At 35.4% G+C, this 18,369-nt stretch overlaps 4 protein-coding genes across 6 annotated transcripts; 2 read left to right on the top strand and 2 right to left on the bottom strand.

The window, feature by feature from the left end:
• Positions 1 to 24: 24 nt before the first annotated feature.
• Mul1 (Mitochondrial E3 ubiquitin protein ligase 1) lies at positions 25 to 3,454 on the top strand. The gene is made up of 4 exons (XM_962280.4): positions 25 to 406; positions 452 to 767; positions 814 to 1,298; positions 3,265 to 3,454. Exons 1-4 carry the CDS (start codon positions 302 to 304, stop codon positions 3,382 to 3,384), a joined length of 1,026 nt encoding a protein of 341 aa, XP_967373.1. The 5' UTR covers positions 25 to 301; the 3' UTR covers positions 3,385 to 3,454.
• Positions 3,377 to 4,649, bottom strand: Ctu1 (Cytosolic thiouridylase subunit 1). Its single transcript, XM_962372.4, has 4 exons — positions 4,511 to 4,649; positions 4,113 to 4,463; positions 3,879 to 4,067; positions 3,377 to 3,828 (listed from the first exon to the last, which is right to left on the bottom strand). The coding sequence occupies exons 1-4, from the start codon at positions 4,553 to 4,555 to the stop codon at positions 3,397 to 3,399; spliced, it is 1,017 nt and encodes a 338-aa protein (XP_967465.1). The 5' UTR covers positions 4,556 to 4,649; the 3' UTR covers positions 3,377 to 3,396.
• LOC655898 (uncharacterized) lies at positions 4,579 to 6,750 on the top strand. 2 transcript variants are annotated; one of them, XM_064354986.1, is made up of 3 exons: positions 4,579 to 4,707; positions 4,760 to 4,896; positions 5,456 to 6,750. In XM_064354986.1, exon 3 carries the CDS (start codon positions 5,462 to 5,464, stop codon positions 6,512 to 6,514), a length of 1,053 nt encoding a protein of 350 aa, XP_064211056.1. In that variant the 5' UTR covers positions 4,579 to 4,707; positions 4,760 to 4,896; positions 5,456 to 5,461; the 3' UTR covers positions 6,515 to 6,750. The 2 variants fall into 2 exon arrangements, with proteins under 2 accessions (XP_064211056.1, XP_015839100.2); XM_015983614.2 differs by lacking the exon at positions 4,760 to 4,896 and having other exon boundaries at positions 4,596 to 4,707.
• LOC655976 (uncharacterized protein) lies at positions 6,746 to 18,296 on the bottom strand. 2 transcript variants are annotated; one of them, XM_015983613.2, is made up of 10 exons: positions 18,092 to 18,296; positions 16,466 to 16,735; positions 16,113 to 16,391; positions 12,615 to 12,756; positions 12,458 to 12,568; positions 12,010 to 12,411; positions 8,713 to 8,856; positions 8,380 to 8,665; positions 8,200 to 8,330; positions 6,746 to 8,151 (listed from the first exon to the last, which is right to left on the bottom strand). In XM_015983613.2, the coding sequence occupies exons 2-10, from the start codon at positions 16,730 to 16,732 to the stop codon at positions 7,952 to 7,954; spliced, it is 1,962 nt and encodes a 653-aa protein (XP_015839099.2). In that variant the 5' UTR covers positions 16,733 to 16,735; positions 18,092 to 18,296; the 3' UTR covers positions 6,746 to 7,951. The 2 variants fall into 2 exon arrangements, with proteins under 2 accessions (XP_015839099.2, XP_001809298.2); XM_001809246.4 differs by lacking the exon at positions 16,113 to 16,391.
• Positions 18,297 to 18,369: the final 73 nt, after the last annotated feature.

Genomic DNA, 18,369 nt, shown 5'->3' with positions numbered 1-18,369 from the left:
CCCAAAAAAATAATTTTTGATAAAAAACAAACGTTTAGAGACGAATTTCTAAATTTCGTTGCGTTCGTTTTACAATAATTTACAGTCTTGTGTTATTCCGAAGCCGAAAATCTACACATTTTGAAGTAAGAACACAAATTGTCAGTCAGCTTTGCCAACCTAACCAGAGTTAGGTTAAATTGTCAGTGATAATTTTCAATTGTAATTAATTGTTATCGGTAATAAATTGCCGCTTTTATCTAATTTCCGTGACAATGATAAGTTTGTAAATCCCCAATTTGTTACAAAAGTAAAAAACGAAATGGATTATTTAACGGAGGGCATAGCCCTGGGTGTAGATCTCGTGATCTTGGCGGCATGTATCAAGCAGTACTACAAGAACAAGAATGCCATGGCTATGATCCAGGTAATGGCATGATTTGTGTGAGTTTGACTAAATTATAAATTTCAGGGGGCCCCCTATCTCACCATCAATAAAGACTTGAAAGAAATAGTTGAGACACATCCAGAGAAAAAACTGTCATACGTATCCATAAGGGGAACTGTTAAACCACTAGGTAGGCCTATTGTCAGCAGCAATAATCCAAATGTAACAGGCGTTGTGCAATTATTACGAATTAAGGAGCATGTAATCCAGCGGAGTACGACAGGATTTTGGTCGGACTCCGAACGTGTTGTGCAGGAAGTCCACAATGTTATGCCTTTTTCCATTGGCAATAAGGCGGTGTTTGTGGAAGTTGCGGACCCGTTAGCTGCTGACGTCTTAGGTGGGTTTCAAGGTTTATTTAACTTTTTTAAATCACACGTGTCTAGATATGGATACGATATCGGACGTCTTCAATCCGACTGTTCCGAGTGTCATGGACCACATCTGGGGCTTCTTTGCCGGGATCAGGCAACGGGGGGTCCAGTCGACTGAGAAAATGTTAAGGGAGGGCACCACTATTACGGGGATTGGGGAGTTGGTTTATTCACAAGATTCCAGCATGTTGCGGCTGCAGCCCCCATCAAACGGGGCCCCCTTTTATTTAACAAATATGCAAGTCACGTCGCTGGTTAAAAAGTTAGACGGCTCTAAACGAAATTACAAGTTACTGTGTATATTATTCGGAACAATCGGTTTAGTTATTGGGGGTTTCATAATTCGGAAATATTTGCGCCATAAAGACAGACAATTGGAGGAAAGTAAGCGGAAACAACAACTGGAAGAATCAAGACGGAAGAGGCGGCGACAAATGCGTGATCAAAATTTACCAGAGAACCAAATCTGCGTCGTTTGTAAAAATAACCCAATTGAGGTAAGTTGTTAAAAAAATATATTTGGAAAACTTTTTGACGTCCTTGACTTGCAATAAAATGTAACGACGAAAGGAGCAACTTCCTTAGAAGGTTTTAAATAAAATGACGAGTTGCAACGTTTCGTGTATATAATAAACATCATCAGGCTTTTATTCGTTCAAATTTTTGGAAGTGACCATTAAAAGATGGTATTAGTTTGAATGAACTTTGAATTAATTTAAAAACTAAATAACCAAAACACTGACGTTACAATTAAATTAAAAATTAAAATCGATCATATTATAATTAATATTCTAGACACAATACTGTTTAAAAAACAAGACAAAACATGTTAAAAGTACGATTGCTATAATTATCTAATGCTGTTATTTTTTCATAATAAGGAATTTCTGAATTTTACTAAGTTCAACAGTATTTAATTTGGAATTAACTGCAATGAATTTTTTTTTGGATATATGAATCATTTCGAAAATATTTTTTTTGTCAAATTCGTGTTTTGTTTTTTAACATGATTAACCATTAAATTATTATTATTTTTGTTTAGTTTGTCCAATATAATCACATGTTTTACAAATAATTCGATAAATTAATTTTTAATTAATTTAGAAATTTTTGATTTAAATTTGCTAATGACTTGATTTATTTTTTTTTTTTGTTGTAGAAGACTAATTTTAGAGAATCATGAATTAAACAATGTTTCAATTTATTTCTGATCAATATTTTTGCAATATATTAGAAGGTGTTAAAATTTTCGGGAAGAAATTCTGGGTCACTTACGAGTCACTTACTAACTTTAATTTTAAGAGATTTTGTTTTTTGACTTATTATTTGCTGAAGACGGTGATTCGAATAAAAATTTAAAATACGCAAGGAACATGTTGGTTTGATGTGCCAATTAATTTTATTATTATTTTCATGAGTCCTAATAATGAAGATATGACATGATATGACATGAGATAACATGAAGATATGGAATTACATTATTCTCAAGTTCAATTGTAAATTTTAAATTTGGATAATAAGATAAATATATTTAAAATAAAGTATTGTTTACGGATACAGGTAAGTAAATCATCTACATAAGTAAACATAAAAGGCAAGATCAAAAATTCAACTTTTTAACAAAAGTGCGCACCAATTCATGTATTGCCAAATTTGCTAAAATGTAATAAAAGGCTATCCATCGCCATAACAGATTATTTAATGTAGAAATCGATTTTATATTAAAAGTAACCGTTATTTAAAATTAAGTTAATTATATGAATATGAATATATTTAATGAAGAATGTTTTGAAATTTCAGCCATACAACAAAGTAATATTTGTTGTAATAAAGCGTGATAAAGCCACATCGAGCGACACATAACATACTGCTGCGGAATAACATCTTTTTTTTTAATTGATAACAATTACCCATTCAACTAATTTGTTGTAAAATATTGGCTAGAAATTTTGAAAGCTTATAAAACAGTGACTTGATACATGAGACAATAGGTCTTAATGGTTGATTATTTTTATGAATCTTGATCAAACCATTAATTTTTGCTCTTGTTGAACAAGAGAAAAATATTCATTATCAGTGATTTTTTTGTCATTTTTAAACTGTTTTATAAAGTTAATGGATAATAGTCCATACCTGTCTGTGGGATCATTGCGAATTAATTCATAGAAGAAGTGTCATTGAGAAGTTCATTTATTTTAGTATTAGAAATTTGAGCTGTAAACACTACAGTACTCGACCGATAATGGGTTATTGTTTATTCAGATTAATTACATCTTTTAATGTTCACTTCTAAGAATTTGAACGAGTAAATTAACTGTTATATTGAATTTTTAATAAAAAAAATGTTCTTCGGCCTGATGATGTTTGACATTTAAACGAAACGTTGCAACTCGTCTTTTAGGGAAGTTGGTCCTATCGCCGTTAAATTTTCTTACACTTTTTTATTTGCTGTTTTCTTAACAGATAATTTTACTGCCTTGCGGCCACGTGTGTCTATGCGAGGACTGCTCACTCGACATCTCTGCCAACTGTCCCGTTTGCAGGGCTCCAATAGAGAAAAAATCAGTAGCCTATGTTGCGTAACACCAATAAAATTTATTTCTTGTTACATAAGCAACTCTGCGTTTTACAACACGGACTGTTTTCTTGTAAATGTCGTTTCACTTTACTCGACTTCCCTATTCCTAGTTTCGGTAATCCTTTATTGAGTCCCTCCAAGAGGACGCAAGCTTTGCACACGTCCTGCGACGACACATATCCGCACCTTGTGCATTTCTGCAAAGTTGGCATATTGGCATTTTCGTTGATTTTGAGGGATTCCCCCGACTGGATAATATTCATTATAACAGCAGGGTCTATTTTTTCCAAATCTTTGAGCAACACCCGGGCATGGCCTCTGTACGCATTGGGGGCGAAGACACACTCAGTGGAGAAATAAACCAATTTGCGGAAGTAGGCGTACATGACGATTTCTTTCTCGTAGGTGTATTTGAGGGGTTTTACGCGTGGAATGCCGTCACCACTGTCCTAAAATTGCGTTATTATCACCCTAGATTGCTTCAAATTGTCATGATTACCGTGATAATGGACGTACAACGGCTGAGACGTGCCAAATCGCCCCTTAAAATATTCATCAAGACAGTCTCTGCAATATCATCAGCGTTATGTCCAGTTGCTAAATAATCAACATTTAGAAGAGCCGCCCCTCTGTCTAAAGCCTGGCGTCTGAAAACGCCACAAAAAGTACAGTTATTTTTCCTCCCAATCTGAAATAAAAAACTTAAAAGATGGACAAGAACTGACAATCCCACCTCAGCCACAATTTCGTCCATTGTCCAACCGTACAAATCCTTATAAGACATTATTTTCAAAGGCATTCCGTAATCGTCCCGATTTTGTTTCACAGTATCTAAACTATCGTCCCTGTACCCTGTAATACCCTCATCAATGGACAAAAGCACTAAGTCCAGCTTATAATCGTACTTTTCGTTAAGTAGCTTCATGACGTACGCCAGAACTGTGGAGTCTTTGCCACCGGACGCCGCAATTGCGACTTTACTCCCTGGTTTGAATAGTTTAGCCCGTGTAATTGTGAAATGAATCTCATTTTCAAACGCTTCGAAAAAACACTCCTTACACAACGTGTCGCCGGTTTTTGGTCTCTATAAAGTAAAACGTGACGACAGTCATCAAATATGCAAGTTTTTACCTTCAGTATTGCGTTTTTGCCACATTGGGCCGAACATGGGGGCATCTTGCCTTTATAACCCCACTTTTGTCAGTTGTCAACACGTCGGTAATGTAGATTTCGTCAAGCCGCCATTTTTGTCATTTAAAAACCGTTTGTGTTGTGGGACGACGCTGTACCTTTGCCGGGTTATTTTTGAATGAAAAACGGGTAATAAGGTAGGAATTTAACACTTTTTCTTGTTGTTTAGTGCTTTTGGACTGTTTGTAGTCAGTCGGTTGTGGTTTTAAAGCAGCGGCAGAAATTTTCACACACGGGGCTTTAAAAAGTAATTTTCTCATTGAAGTGATTGTGGTGATGGATATGATGAGTGGAAATTGTTGCCGTTAGCTCTTATCTCCACCGTCGTAAGTAGTGGAATGTTTGTAAATAGATGCAGCTGAAATACCATTCCTCCACATTCCATTCAACTCAATACTTATCTCCTTGTAATAATTACTCGTCGTGCTTCATGCACCGCTTTAGAGACACTCCTTTGTAATTAGACCGGAATTAAAAAACATTGGGAGCGTTTAGTGCGCTATAATTGTTGTGACCCATCCCGGGTTCAAATTTGGATATTTTTGGCCTCCGGTTATGTAAGAACGCGGTTTTTTACCTATTTAACTGTACTTTCCAAGAATTAGTGCTTATCGCCAGCGGCGTGTTTTTTTCCCGTATCGGATGTTCAACCTGCAGTAAAATGTTGTCATTGGCTTAGTTACCGCGGAAGAAACTAATACAATATTTGCAACATTTTTTCGAACGTATAGCGTTGCACTTGGGAAATTTTAAACTTTCAAACCAGTTTCCCACAGTTTTCCGTTCCACTTCCCTATTTTCTCCACAATGTGCCGTGTAGTTAACCTTGTGCTTTATCGCAAACCGCTATTTCCATCCTCCACGTTTTGAACGCAATAATTGCAGAAAGACATGAGTCAAAAAGCCTCACGTCGTGGCCGCCGCCACACCAGCGAGGAGGACAAGTCGTCGTTGAAACCCCCAACCCCCAAACCCAACGGCATCGAAGAAACACCCCCTGAATTAACACCACCGGCGGAAGAACCAGAGACTGAAGCCCAGCCGCCGCCACCGCCCCCACCAGAAGAAGAATCTCCCAAAGAGCCGCCGCCAAAGGAAGTGACCGAGAATGAAAACGGCATCGTGACCCGGAGCCGCTCCACCACGCCCCAAGTCAAGAAAGTGAACGGACATGAAGACGAGGAGGAAAAGACGGACGTGGGGGACGTCTCCGAGGCGGACCTGGAGCCGGACCCGTCCATCGCGACCGATGAGCAGCACCCGGAGTTGATGTTCGAGGAAAACTCGGATATGGAGTCGGGGAAAGGCTCGCCGGTGCTGAGCCGGTGCAAGACCCGGAGGTCGATCTCGCGGAACGTGCCGACGCCGAAGACGCCCAAGTCGGTGGAGGGCGAGGTCGCTGGCGAGGAGGACATGAACGCGACGTTTGAGTCGTGCTCGGAGGACGTCTCCACGAAGGCGCAAGTCGGGGGCGACTCCACGCGGCTGGATTACACGGACCGTGAAGAAGGCAATAGTTTTTTTCTCCAGGAGGCGAAGAATAAATCGTTCGGGGAGACGCTGAGACGCTTGTCGACGAGGAGGACGATCAGGCCGATCAGTGAGGATTACAGGAAAAGACTGCTCCAGAATAATGTAGAGAAGAACGAGTATCCGAGTCGGAATAGTGTGGAGAGAATATCGGCGGTGGGGATCAAGAGGAAGAGCTGCAGCCGGGAGGCGGAGGAGTGCAGCAAAAGGTTCAAAGGTGACTCTCCGGGGTTCTTCGCGAGGTTGACGAGCCCCTTAGCGAGTATCAGGAATCCGTTCCGAGCCGATATCCCGTCGAGCACACCGAAGCTGACGGGGTACAAGGATGAGAAGTGCCTCATCGAAGACGATTGTGTTAATTCGAAAATGTGTGAAGTTAAAGATGGAGAGAGGCGTTGGTGCTCGATTATGTAAAGGTTTCTCGTTACGTTAATTAATACTCTGTATTTGCGGTTCAAGTACAAAATGTTTTATGTGTTTGACCAATCACGAGCAAAATTTAGAAATTTGAATTTCTATGAAACGATTTTTATTTGCTGATCTGGATTTTTAGAGTAGGTTGTCATATTATTATTTAATAGCGACTCGATGTAGCAATTTCTTTAAATATGTTGGTTACTCTTTTTAAATAAAATATACAATAAATACAATTTTCCGAATTTTTATTTTTACATTCCAACATTTAAAGTGCAGTTTATAGGTGACTAGTGCTACGTTCGTTCTTTTTTTATTTTTGTCCTTTAGAAACAGTTTACAATCAACGTTCATTTCAATAAGCTTTTTGAAAAGGAAATATAGATCCGAGTTTCCTAAAAATAGCTATATATCAGTAGGAAACACCAGTTTTAAATATGTTATCAAACATTAACTACAATCAAGCTTTAGTACATAGTTTTTGGAATACTGATCTAGGTCCTTGTTTAATTTTAGGAAGCAATAATTGGTTTTTCAAACATTCCATCCTAAGGTGGGTGCATAATACTATTCTTCAATATCGATCTAATTCGTTAAAATATAAAAGTTCCACGAATTATTGGCAAGAATCAGTTGTAGATGGACAAAAAAATATAATGACCAGTCTTAACGTCTTTTAGTTTTCGTTATTGCCAATAGTTCATGGGTGAAACGTTCGTTACAAAACCGCAGATTCGTAACGAACTTATTCATATTTAAATTCTATAATTAGCCTATTCTATTGACCATAAGGCGGTATTATTGTCGTAAGTTTCACTAATTTATTGTTTTCATAAATTTGAAAACTGCAACCTCTTTGGGTACAAGTACGCATGAACAGAAATCACTTGTAAAATAAACAAACTACAAAAATATGTCACAATGGTAATGATAAACTAACGGAAGAGAAATCAGTCTTAAAAAAATAGGAATTATGATAAAACTATACAGAGTGGACCGAGCTTTTCCATTCTGTACAGGCCGACTTTCGATGTGAAATTACAATAGTGGTAGGAAGATGACGTCCCTTAGCGTTATTTTGTTTTTCATAAGTTTCTTGTACAGTCTGTGCTAAATTAAAAGAAATCAGCACACTTAGATACTATTGACTTAACATTAATTGAACAACTATGGAAGCTTTTCCTCGACGATTATATAAGAAAAAGCTGAGTTTTACGTCTACGAATTATTGACTCTAAATGTAATCATTATTAAGGGTTTTTAGATACATTGTTTAGTTTTTATACAAACAAAAATAATTGAACTTTAGGACGGCTACTAACAATGCTAATAAACAACTATAAACATCTAAGTCACATTTTTGGGTAACATTTGAAAACGTTTAACACTTTCATATAATTTTGTTTTGAGCATTATAATGTAACACAAAAAACGTGATTAATAGTCACTGGAACATTCAGGTGGATTGAGGTAACCGAAAACATTCAATTCGTACATGCTGGCAAACGTTATAAAAATCAGATACCAAGCCATCAGGATTATACCGTATTTGCGATCTAATTTCCAGCCGTTGAGGTGGGTCGCGGCGACTAGGAACACCACCGTGGATAAAAGAGAAAGGGTTGAGTACGTTAAGCCTGAAAGTCGCGTGGATTTTACGTGATTTTTTCGACAACCGAACTCACCTTTACTGATCACAGGAACGTCCGATCCCGGTTTGATTATCGCCGTTTTGATGAACCAAGGAAGACCTAAACATATCAAAATATCGAAAACGTTCGATCCGACAGCATTGGAGACTGCCATATCTCCGTAACTGCGAACAGTTTTTATTAAATTAAATAACAACGATTCAAGCAAGTTACCCTTCTTTTATTACTGCTATACTTGATAAAGCGTCCGGCACTGACACCCCAGCTGCGACAAAAGTCAGCCCCATCACGGTGTCAGGGATGCCAAGTGTTGTCCCGATTATGGTAATCATCCACACCATGAAGTAAGAGTAGAACGAAATCCATAACATTGACATAAAAAATGTGAAAGGGTACCAGTTTTTATACTGCTCTGACCGACAATCCGGCATTGTTTTTCGGCACAAGTAATGGATGGGGAAAACTATTCCCCACGTGATCTGCTTGTATAATCCACCTTCTACGAGAAAACACTTAATTGTGGAACAAGCGAGTTGGGTTTTGTACCAGTGGGCTTGACCAAAGGGTCTACAGTGTTTGCAGGGTCGTACTCTTTAGGCCGGTAATAGTCGCGAGGGACGGGCGCTGGGGCGGGGGCTGCGCCTCCACTAGCCTGGTTTAAAGCGGGGCCGCTCAGCTGGTTATCAAAGCCTAGAGGAAAATCAGCACTAGCAAAACTACGACAGTGGGTGATATTCATAAAAATTACTATCTTCTTCTTGGCATTTACTATTTGCTTTAAAAGTAAATATTTGAATCCATATTCATTAAGAGATGCTTATTTTTATAGCGTTTTCTACCTAAACTATGTACCTTACTAAAAAACTAATTGGTACATCATTAACTACTTAAAAAATGTGTATAATTTTTCTAGATTTTTTTTTGAAATTCCTTTTATTTTTCGAGTTAGGTATTAAAAAAAATTAAATTGGCAATTTTTTTGGTAAAGTTGGAAACAGAAACATTACCGTTTCATGATTTTCTAAGCGTTTCTGAGGGAAATTTTTGAAATTGTAAATCGGTTTTTTGTGAGCCCAAAATCACTCAAAATGCTCTGAAATCGACGAATAATCGCCTGAAAAATTCGATAGTTTTCTAGATAGTTTAAAAAGTTTGTTGCACTCGTTAGCGGAATTTTAGAAATAAAGAGTCGGCTTTTTAAATTCTCAGTGGAATCGTTCGAGGAATCCGAACATCTAAAGAATGTTTTCGTCTAAAATTCTTTTATTTAATTTTCTGAGAAATTCTAAATTTGTGAATTGTAGAAAAATTCTGAATTCTGTATGATTATTAGATTTTGAGATATAGTAAAATTTTTTTAGTAGACCCACCTTCTAGATCATCTTTAACATGTTTAACACATGTAAAAAATATTTTAAATGTAAAGAGCGATTTTGTTAAAATAATATCATAACTTGATTTCGGTTTAAATATCAAAAGCAAAAAATTATAAAAGGCAACAAATTTAAATTTGTTCGATCATCTACTCTAAACCACCCTAAGTAGGGTGTCTCAAAATTGGCAAATTCTGAGCTCAGAGCATTGTAGAGAATCACCTCAGTAGTCCAAATATAGAAAAAAAATAAAGATTCGGGACTTACCCACAAAAATACACTGGTTTGAAGATTACTCTAAGATTTTTTTACTCCAAACTGAAGCTAATTTTTGGCAAATTGTTTTACATTATTATTCTCCACAATCATCTACACCATAAATAACGATAAACACTAAAAATTTTAGCCTGTATTTAAAGAAAACGCAATTCAAAATGCACCTGAAGTGCACCTTAAAACCAATGTATCTTTGTGGAAAAGTCTTGAATCTTTATTTTGTTTCTGTATTTGGTCTAGTGAAGTAATTCTCTACTACGCTCTGAACTTGGAATTCACCAATTTTGGTGTATACTGAAAATGGAGCTAATAAACAAAACAAATAATTTTAGAAATTTTTCATTATAATTGTTATAAACCGTTCACAATTGTTTTAAATTCTCAGCAGGCGTAGATATATTTTTGTTAAGTTGTCTTTATGACGTCTTGTCAAAAATTCACTGTGTTGTCAGTTCTACTGCTTATTAATTTAAAATGTCGAAAATAATTTCTGTTGATAAGAAAGTGTGTATCAAAAGATGCTTTGAAGAATGCAAAAAAGACAGACCCGACTTTTTTACCTAATTATAATGAGTAGAATAACAATTAAAACATATTCAATTATTTATTTAAAAAACGAAGCAAACTGACAACAGACCTTGGTTGTCATCAATTATAACCCAAAATAAATTTCTTATGACAACTCGCAGTACTGCCAAATAAAATGTCAGATTTTCATAGATAGTCCGAATTTAAAACAATCGTGAACGGTATATGTTATTTACATTAGGTACATTAATCATATTTACAAAATCTTTCAATGTTTTCATTATTTGTCTATTGTAATCAAATTGTTTCTTCAGTACATAACATTACAACGAAAACAAAAAAAGTAAAAATGGTGGATGCGCCGGGTTAACAGACAAGTAATTTTTTTTATGAAATTAATTATTTACATTAGTTCATTCTTGAAATTCTACAATTTTTTATTATAAAATTTTACGTTATTACGCATAGTTTATATTATTTTGTCTAAAAATACTTTCTTTAAGGTTTCTAAGAAATTTGAATAGCCAACAATTTCAATTAGAAATTAAGAAGAATTCAAGAAAATAAAACAAAAATGCAAAAATCTCGAATTGTTTAGCTTAACTTGGTACATTTTTCGATGAATAAAGTGTTAAAAATAAAGAATAAAAAACAAAACGTTTCTAGATTAATTACAAATTAATAATGGTTCCACTAAACGCCTAATCAATGCGACTTTCAAATTTTGTATGCAACAATGAAAGAATTATTTACTTGTTTAATTTATTTTGCTAAATTTTGCCTTTTATCACTGGTTTTGTGTTTTTTTAATAGAAGCCAATGACTTTCTCTAATAAATGTTTTGAGTAATACCATGCGATCATTTGAATTTATAATTAGAATAGGCTTTATCAGTTTTTTTTAATTTTTTTTTAATCAAGCTGAAGAGTTAAATAATAATGTTTTGAACGGTAATATTCAGTTTTCCCTCAGTTTGCATTAATTTTTCAATCACAAAAACACAAAGCCGCCTACTCTAATTATAAATTCAAATGGTACTATGGTATTTTTTTAACAGAAAAATTTTGTAAGCGAAAGACAAATCTGTAACTAACTATTTACTTGGGTTTTTGCCATACTTCCAAATAACATCTTCGAACTTTGTTTGTTTATAATGTGTCCGGAAGCAGCCAAAACACAACGAAATCGACGAGAAATCATCTGAAAATTTCGAATCTACCAAACTTTATTACTTACAGCCAACAGTTTTCACCTTGTTAACGTAAAACAAAAACGGTTTAGCGCTTTCGATATATTTTTTTTAATCATAAGTCGGATTTTGAGAGCCCACTGGAACACTATCATTTTCTTCCTTCATTAGGAAATGTTGCGTTAACTATTAACACTTTCTGCCGAAAACGGCTGTATTTATGTGAAAATCATGATCGGACAGATTTTCTCACCTACCTTTAAAGTTTCTTGGATTTTTTATTAACGAATACCAGACTAGTGATTTCGTAACTTCTTAATTTATGAATATCGACATAGAAACTTATTTTTTTATGATTTTTATGAATCTACTTATTACTACAAAAGTATAGTGTATTTAAAATTTAATAAAAAATTATAAGCATAAACATATTCTACTTTTAACGAGACTTTTTATGAATATCACCCAATAACTTGCCTTGCTCGAAGCTTTCCTGCGACGGTTTTTCCGGACTGCACCCATAACTCGGATGTTTCCTCTCTTCTTCAAGCGTCTTGTAACTCACCAGACCTGACTGCTCATCCGGTGCTACTTTTTTGCAAGGAACTGGCAGTTTTTGCGCCCATTGTTCCAGATAACTATTATAATGAAGCGCGACACAGTATACAACATACATCAGAATCATAAACAGCGATTCGATCCACGAAATCATTTTATCCTGGATCGTAACAAGCATGACCAGAATCGAAACAGCGTAGAAGAAGCAATCGCGAATCAGCGGCCACCAATTCAGGTAAATCACCGTCGTGGTGCACAACGCGCAAACAGAAATCACAAACATTATGTTGAAAACTGCCGATCCAATCACTCCCGAAATACCTGAAAAAACCGACTTGGGACTTGTGTTTCCACTTGAAATTCTTACCGATGTCGTCCTTCGCGAAGAAAACGCCGATGATCACCGTCGCCAGTTCCGGAGCGGAACTTCCGGCAGCCATGAAAGTGGCTCCGGCAACATCCGGTGACATTTTTAGTTCTGGAATGATTGAATTGTATTTTGTTGAGACAAGGATCCACGATACCTTCGCATATGCGGTCCAGGGATGCCACAAAATATTCATCGCAGACTATCGCCAGGCCCAGAAAGGTGTAAACTGCCACTATTATGTGGACTATGATGCCCCCATGTTTGCGCGAAGTGGGGCCTATTAGGGGCCGAGGAAACTGCAAAAATAACTTGCTTAAAAATTGTTTGGGGAAGCGTGAAGAGGTTAATCTAATTCCAGTTGGCGGTCCTTTGTAATCTTTGGAATTGTTGTTGGCGGAGGATGGTCGATACGTCGATGGGCACTTGTAATGCAATTAGAAATTTAGCCGGGATAAGGCCAGTGTCGGATTGTGGGCTAAGGGGCCCACCGGGAAATCCCTGGAAGGGCTCCAAAAATGTTTTTTATACTTATTTATATATTTGCTTTTAAAGATTTTCTAAATGTCATAGTATTTTTTAAGCTAAATTCATTCAACTTTTTTATTTTAAATTGGGACCCATATTTTTCTCTTCACAAACTGAAGGGTTTTACTAGAAATTTCGGTTTAAAAAAATTAATAAAATTGGAAAATTTAATAAAAGTTTAATACTCTTGTTAGCTGTTATGAGTACACACTTAGGTGGAGCCTAATTGCGCACAAATGTAAGAGACGTCGCGGAGTAGTGGTGTATCTTTTTTCATTTTTATTAACTTTTATTAATTTTTTTCATATGTCTTATTTTTTTTAAACAATGTTTTTTGTTAAAAGTGGAATATAATGCACATGTTTTAAAAAAGAAAAAAATTAAATTATGACAAGAAAAATGTACATTCGAACTCCTGAATGTAGCCCAAAATATACTACGATATTTAGAAAAATCGTAAAAGCATCAGCTTATATTACTAACAGCCATTTGATTAAGTTTTTTTTATTTTTTGAAATCGGACCATAAATAAAACTTCTGTATCGCCTTTTGTTTTTTAAAATCACCCTGTATAAGATATACGGTAGCTAGCAAAAAATTTCGGGCATTTCGCTGATATAAACGTATGTAAGTTCCTATCTTTTTTACATAACAATGAAATGACAAAAGTGCTCGAAATTTTTTGTTCGTACTATTTTAAAAACCTAAATTTTTACCTTTTTGTTCAACATTTATCTAAATTAAACACAAAAATACGTTAGATTTTATCATTTAATTAGAGATTAGCTTTGTTTGCCGATGTGATATCTTTGAAAGTAAAATGTTTAAATGAAAATGATTGTGTCACATATTCTCAAGTTTATTTCTTGACAAAATTTAATGGTAATGTACCTAGAACTGATTACGAAAAAATTATATTACATAAAAGCTGTAACTATTCAAAAATATATATATATGACAAATAATAAGCTAAAGGTGGCGTTGATATTTAGGGGTTTGGTCAATTAATTTTTTTCCTTATTGCTTGACGGGCAATGACGCCAATGACTATTTTTTCCAAAACCTCATGTTTGCTAATTAATTGCAAAAATGATCAACTAATAGGTATAAACTCTTTATATTTACTATTAACTATTTCATTGTTACTTGTACTTAGTTCAAAATTCAATATTGTTTCATGCCTAACTACAAACACAAATCCTAAAGATTTGCTACAAGAAATAAAATGGTCTACTTATCAATACCACAACCATCTATGATTTTGTAATTTAAAAATACAACTTTACAACTAATCAACTTATAGTGAAAGAAGTGAAAAATTAGACAGCTATATTTTTTAATACGTTTTTGAATTACTAGAGTTATTTTAAGGTAGTTTTCATAAGCTGTCCTTATATCAAAATTTAGCCGTTTACGAAATATTTATGGCTTTTAAATTTCTTTGGACTTGCATATTCGCGTTCAAAATTCGATAACTCTGCCATTTTTTAAAATTTGGAAATAGTTCTCAGCTCATTTGAAAGAGGAATCCTAGATCTATCCTGGCGTTTTCAAATTTCTAAAAAAGAATAACAAACTCCTAATTTTTAAAGTTAAGTTTGCAGAACCTTAAGCACCCATTACTCATTTTTTTCAAACGAAATGCCAAAAGTTTTATTTCACTAAATGGTAGAGAATTTAATTTTGCATCGAATTAAACGAATGAAAAAATGTGAGTTAATAAAGAAACTAACATTCAATGAACATTTAATGAATAATTTTTGAATTTATTGAATCTATTAATTTATTTTGTTTTCACAGGACGGATAACACAATTTTGAACAGAGTTTGTTATTTAAGTTTAATCAGGAATATTTTTATGAGAAACTATGCAAAAATAGCTGTGGTTAGTAAGAAATTTCCTACAATGACAAAAAAACAACATAACTTAAAAATTATCACAAATAGGTATAAAGAATACTAATACAGATCGATGCAGAACAAATTTCTCCTCCATCTAGTAAAATAAAAATTGGGACATCCCATCTGAAAAAATTAAGTTATGGGCACTTGAAATTGTCCAAATTTAACCTTAAAATTTTTGGGTTTATTAATTATCAATTTTGGACACATTAAAGAACAGATATAGGCCTTCTTTGCTAACCCTCCGTATATGATTTCGAAATCTCTAAAATTAGCGAGTTACCGATTTTTTTTAGGTGCAAATCCAAAAATTTTCAAAAAATCTTAAATATCTTAAAAACAGTTAAACTTAGGTATAGGGAAAGCTGACAAAAACTCCCTTAAAATAATTCAACTAAGCCAAAAAACGCAGTGAAAAACATAGCTTTCCTTTTAAAATACGAAAGTTGAAAGCGACTTCCGGTATAACCGGAAGTGTCGCCATCTTGAAAATATTTTCAATGAGCAGGACCCAACGGATTATGACTGAGTAGTGAGTACCAACTTTCAGATAAATATGAGTATTTTAGAACTCTCAATACTTCTAATGTGGGGTTTACACCCTGTATACTGCTCAACAATTGAAATGGATATTGGGAAAAACTTCTAAATCGTCTGGGACCTTTCCAGTCTTTTACTGAGGCCCTTACCCTATTATGGAAGACTCGTTATCAAATTAGTATTAATAAAGTTTTAAAATATGGCCTTCTAAATTACTTCCATTTCAGTTAAACGTAAATTTCTGAAAAATAGTTAACATTCCAGTTCAATTATTGAACTGTTGAGATGGAATAACAAAAGGCGATAACGGCTTTCGGTTTTGATCAATAGATGGAAAATTATTTGATCCAATTTTTCAAAAACTATTATCTTATTATAATATGGTTTTAACAAAAAATGACCAGGGGTCCATCGAGCAGATGATACGAGTACGTCCGGGAAAATTCCCGGTTTCCCGGCAGCACAATCCGACACTGGATAAGATGCTCGCCAGAAAAATTGATTACTGCACGGGTAATTATTAAACATGAGAGAAAAGTTCTTTTGATCGTTCCCTTGCAGGCGAACAACTTTCATCAATTACGAGATCAAAAGACATCCTCCATGTTTATCTCCAAGCTTTGTTCAAACATAACTTGCATCCAGTTCGTCGAGTCATTATTTTTACATTTAATTGCTAACTTACCTGTTGTACAGCGGGAGGAATACAAAAGGTTTCATTTATAACCGATTCTGTTTCATTAGATGGTGTTGTTGTTTGGTTTGTGTTTTCGGAAATTTTTGTTTCGTTGTGTTTTAGTTCTTTGTGTGCGATTTGTGCCGGTTTGTGTGTGGTGGTTTTGGGTTTAGTTGTAGTTTTTCGAGTTGTTGGTGTTGTGGTTTTGGTTTTATTGGGAAGTAGGAGATGGTGTGTCCAATCAATTAACCGCCGCTGTCTAGTGTGGCGACGTGAACGAATCATATTCTATGAACAAGTGTGTGATTGATACAATTGGACGGGAAAAAAACGTTGCATAAATTGGGAAAAATGGACAGTACCTGTTGAATAGCTGGAGGCGTACAGTCCGCAGTTCCGCTGGCATTTCTCTTCTTCGCTAGCAGCAGTACTTTAGATGTTGTTGTTTTCGGCGTTGTCTCGAGAGGGCTTGTTACCACTTTGGTAACAGTCGTTGGAGTTTCAGAGGTTGTCTCAGTTGCATTTTTTTCGTTTGTTTGGGTCGAATTTTCCGACAAGACATGAATTATCGAATAAATCAGAAAGAAAACGGAAATCTGGAGGAATTTGTGGCGACGTGTGCGTCTCATGACCTGTCGAATAAATTCCAATTGTAAATATTTCCTTCATTATGAACCGACAAACACTTTTATGAGCGTCACTCTGACGCCCACCACAAGACAAAATCACGATTTGTGGTTATTATGCGCTCGGAAAATTCATCAAATCGATACTGTTTGTTGTGAAAATGGGAAAATCTGGCGACAGTCAGATGTTAATTACAGCCGGGAGGTGAAAGTAATTCGAGTATTTTGTTGATAAAACAGATCCGTACTTCGTTATTGTGAACTGGGTTTGTGAATGGGAACTGTTTTGAGTGAGTACGTCTCTGCTTGCTGCATTCACTTTGATCAATAAACCAAGTGTATACTTATAGAAAACGAGCCGACAACGTGGAAACAGTATATTAGACTAATACTTTAATGGAACTCTGTTTGCGGTACAAGACCGGATTTAGATTCGGAGAAAAATACGCATTTTTCTCCGAAAATCTCTTCATCGCATCTCCAACATTTTCTTGATTAAATTCGTTTGTTGGCGGCCCCGGATTTGCTAATTAAAACTGTTATGAAAGTTAAGTAAATCCACCTGAGAATTGTATGAGAATTTTCCTTTCATCACATTCAGAGAAATGAGCAAGGCTCCGGCTGTCTCCGTGAGATTCAATTAAAACTTAACGAGATTAAAAGGATTTTGATTGATTAATATTTTAACGGATTCCTTTTTTACGAGCGAGATTGACGGCCGACAATGACCGCTTAGGATTTTTCGTGATTTGAAAAGACGTAAATAAACGGGGAATTTGATAACGTTACATAATGAAGGTTGTTTCAGTTGAAACGTGATCCCTTTCTGAAAAATATCCTGAGGCGATCAGAAAAGTCTTCTAAACTAATTAAGCCAAGTGATGGATTAAATAAGTATTACAATTGAATTTTTCGTATTGGAAAAACGAGAAAAACTTGGAGAATTTCCAGGAAAAATAAAAATAGAACTCTCTCGAGGGTGGCATTATTAAAATGCTGTTTTGACATGAAAAAGACGGGTCAATATGACGTTGGAAAGTCTCTTAGTGTCATCTTCGGAGTTTGATTGCCGATTTTATCCCAATATTACCCGTCACCTTTCACAAGATTCTATTTAAAAAATTATTCCATTTAATTTGGGGATTGTAGTTATAATGTCCATTGTTTCGGGCACAATTAACTAATTAAAGCGAAATCTTATAGGGCAATACATTTCAGCGTGTTCCTTTGACCTAGTCAAGGGTGGTTGCTTTAAGACTGTTCCTCAAAAAACTCATTTTCCAAGGAAATGACATTAAAATCGAGTGGGTGTTAATTTCGATCCGGATGTTTTCCCGGAAAAACTGTCAATGGGGGCAATACCTGACGCTGATTGTGATGTGGCTCTGGAAAACTCGTCACTACACGAAAATTTTCACTGGAACGTCGCCGCCGAGACGCTTTAATGCCAAACTAGCGAACGTTTCCAATATTTTCCCGACGGTGGAACAGTGGCGGCGCGCATGCGACATTCTCTAAGCTTTTCATACACTGTTACGGACAAACCGCTCGAGGAAAACAATACGAATTGAATTTCTTTGTGAATGAACGCACAAAAGCGACGACGATAATGCTTTCCCTCCTATTACCCTAATTCACTT

This window comes from Tribolium castaneum, chromosome 2, assembly GCF_031307605.1.
Source record: "Tribolium castaneum strain GA2 chromosome 2, icTriCast1.1, whole genome shotgun sequence".
NCBI classification, from domain to species: domain Eukaryota; kingdom Metazoa; phylum Arthropoda; class Insecta; order Coleoptera; family Tenebrionidae; genus Tribolium; species Tribolium castaneum.
Note: the sequence above shows the minus strand (reverse complement) of the source record. Positions and strands in the feature narration are given on the sequence as shown.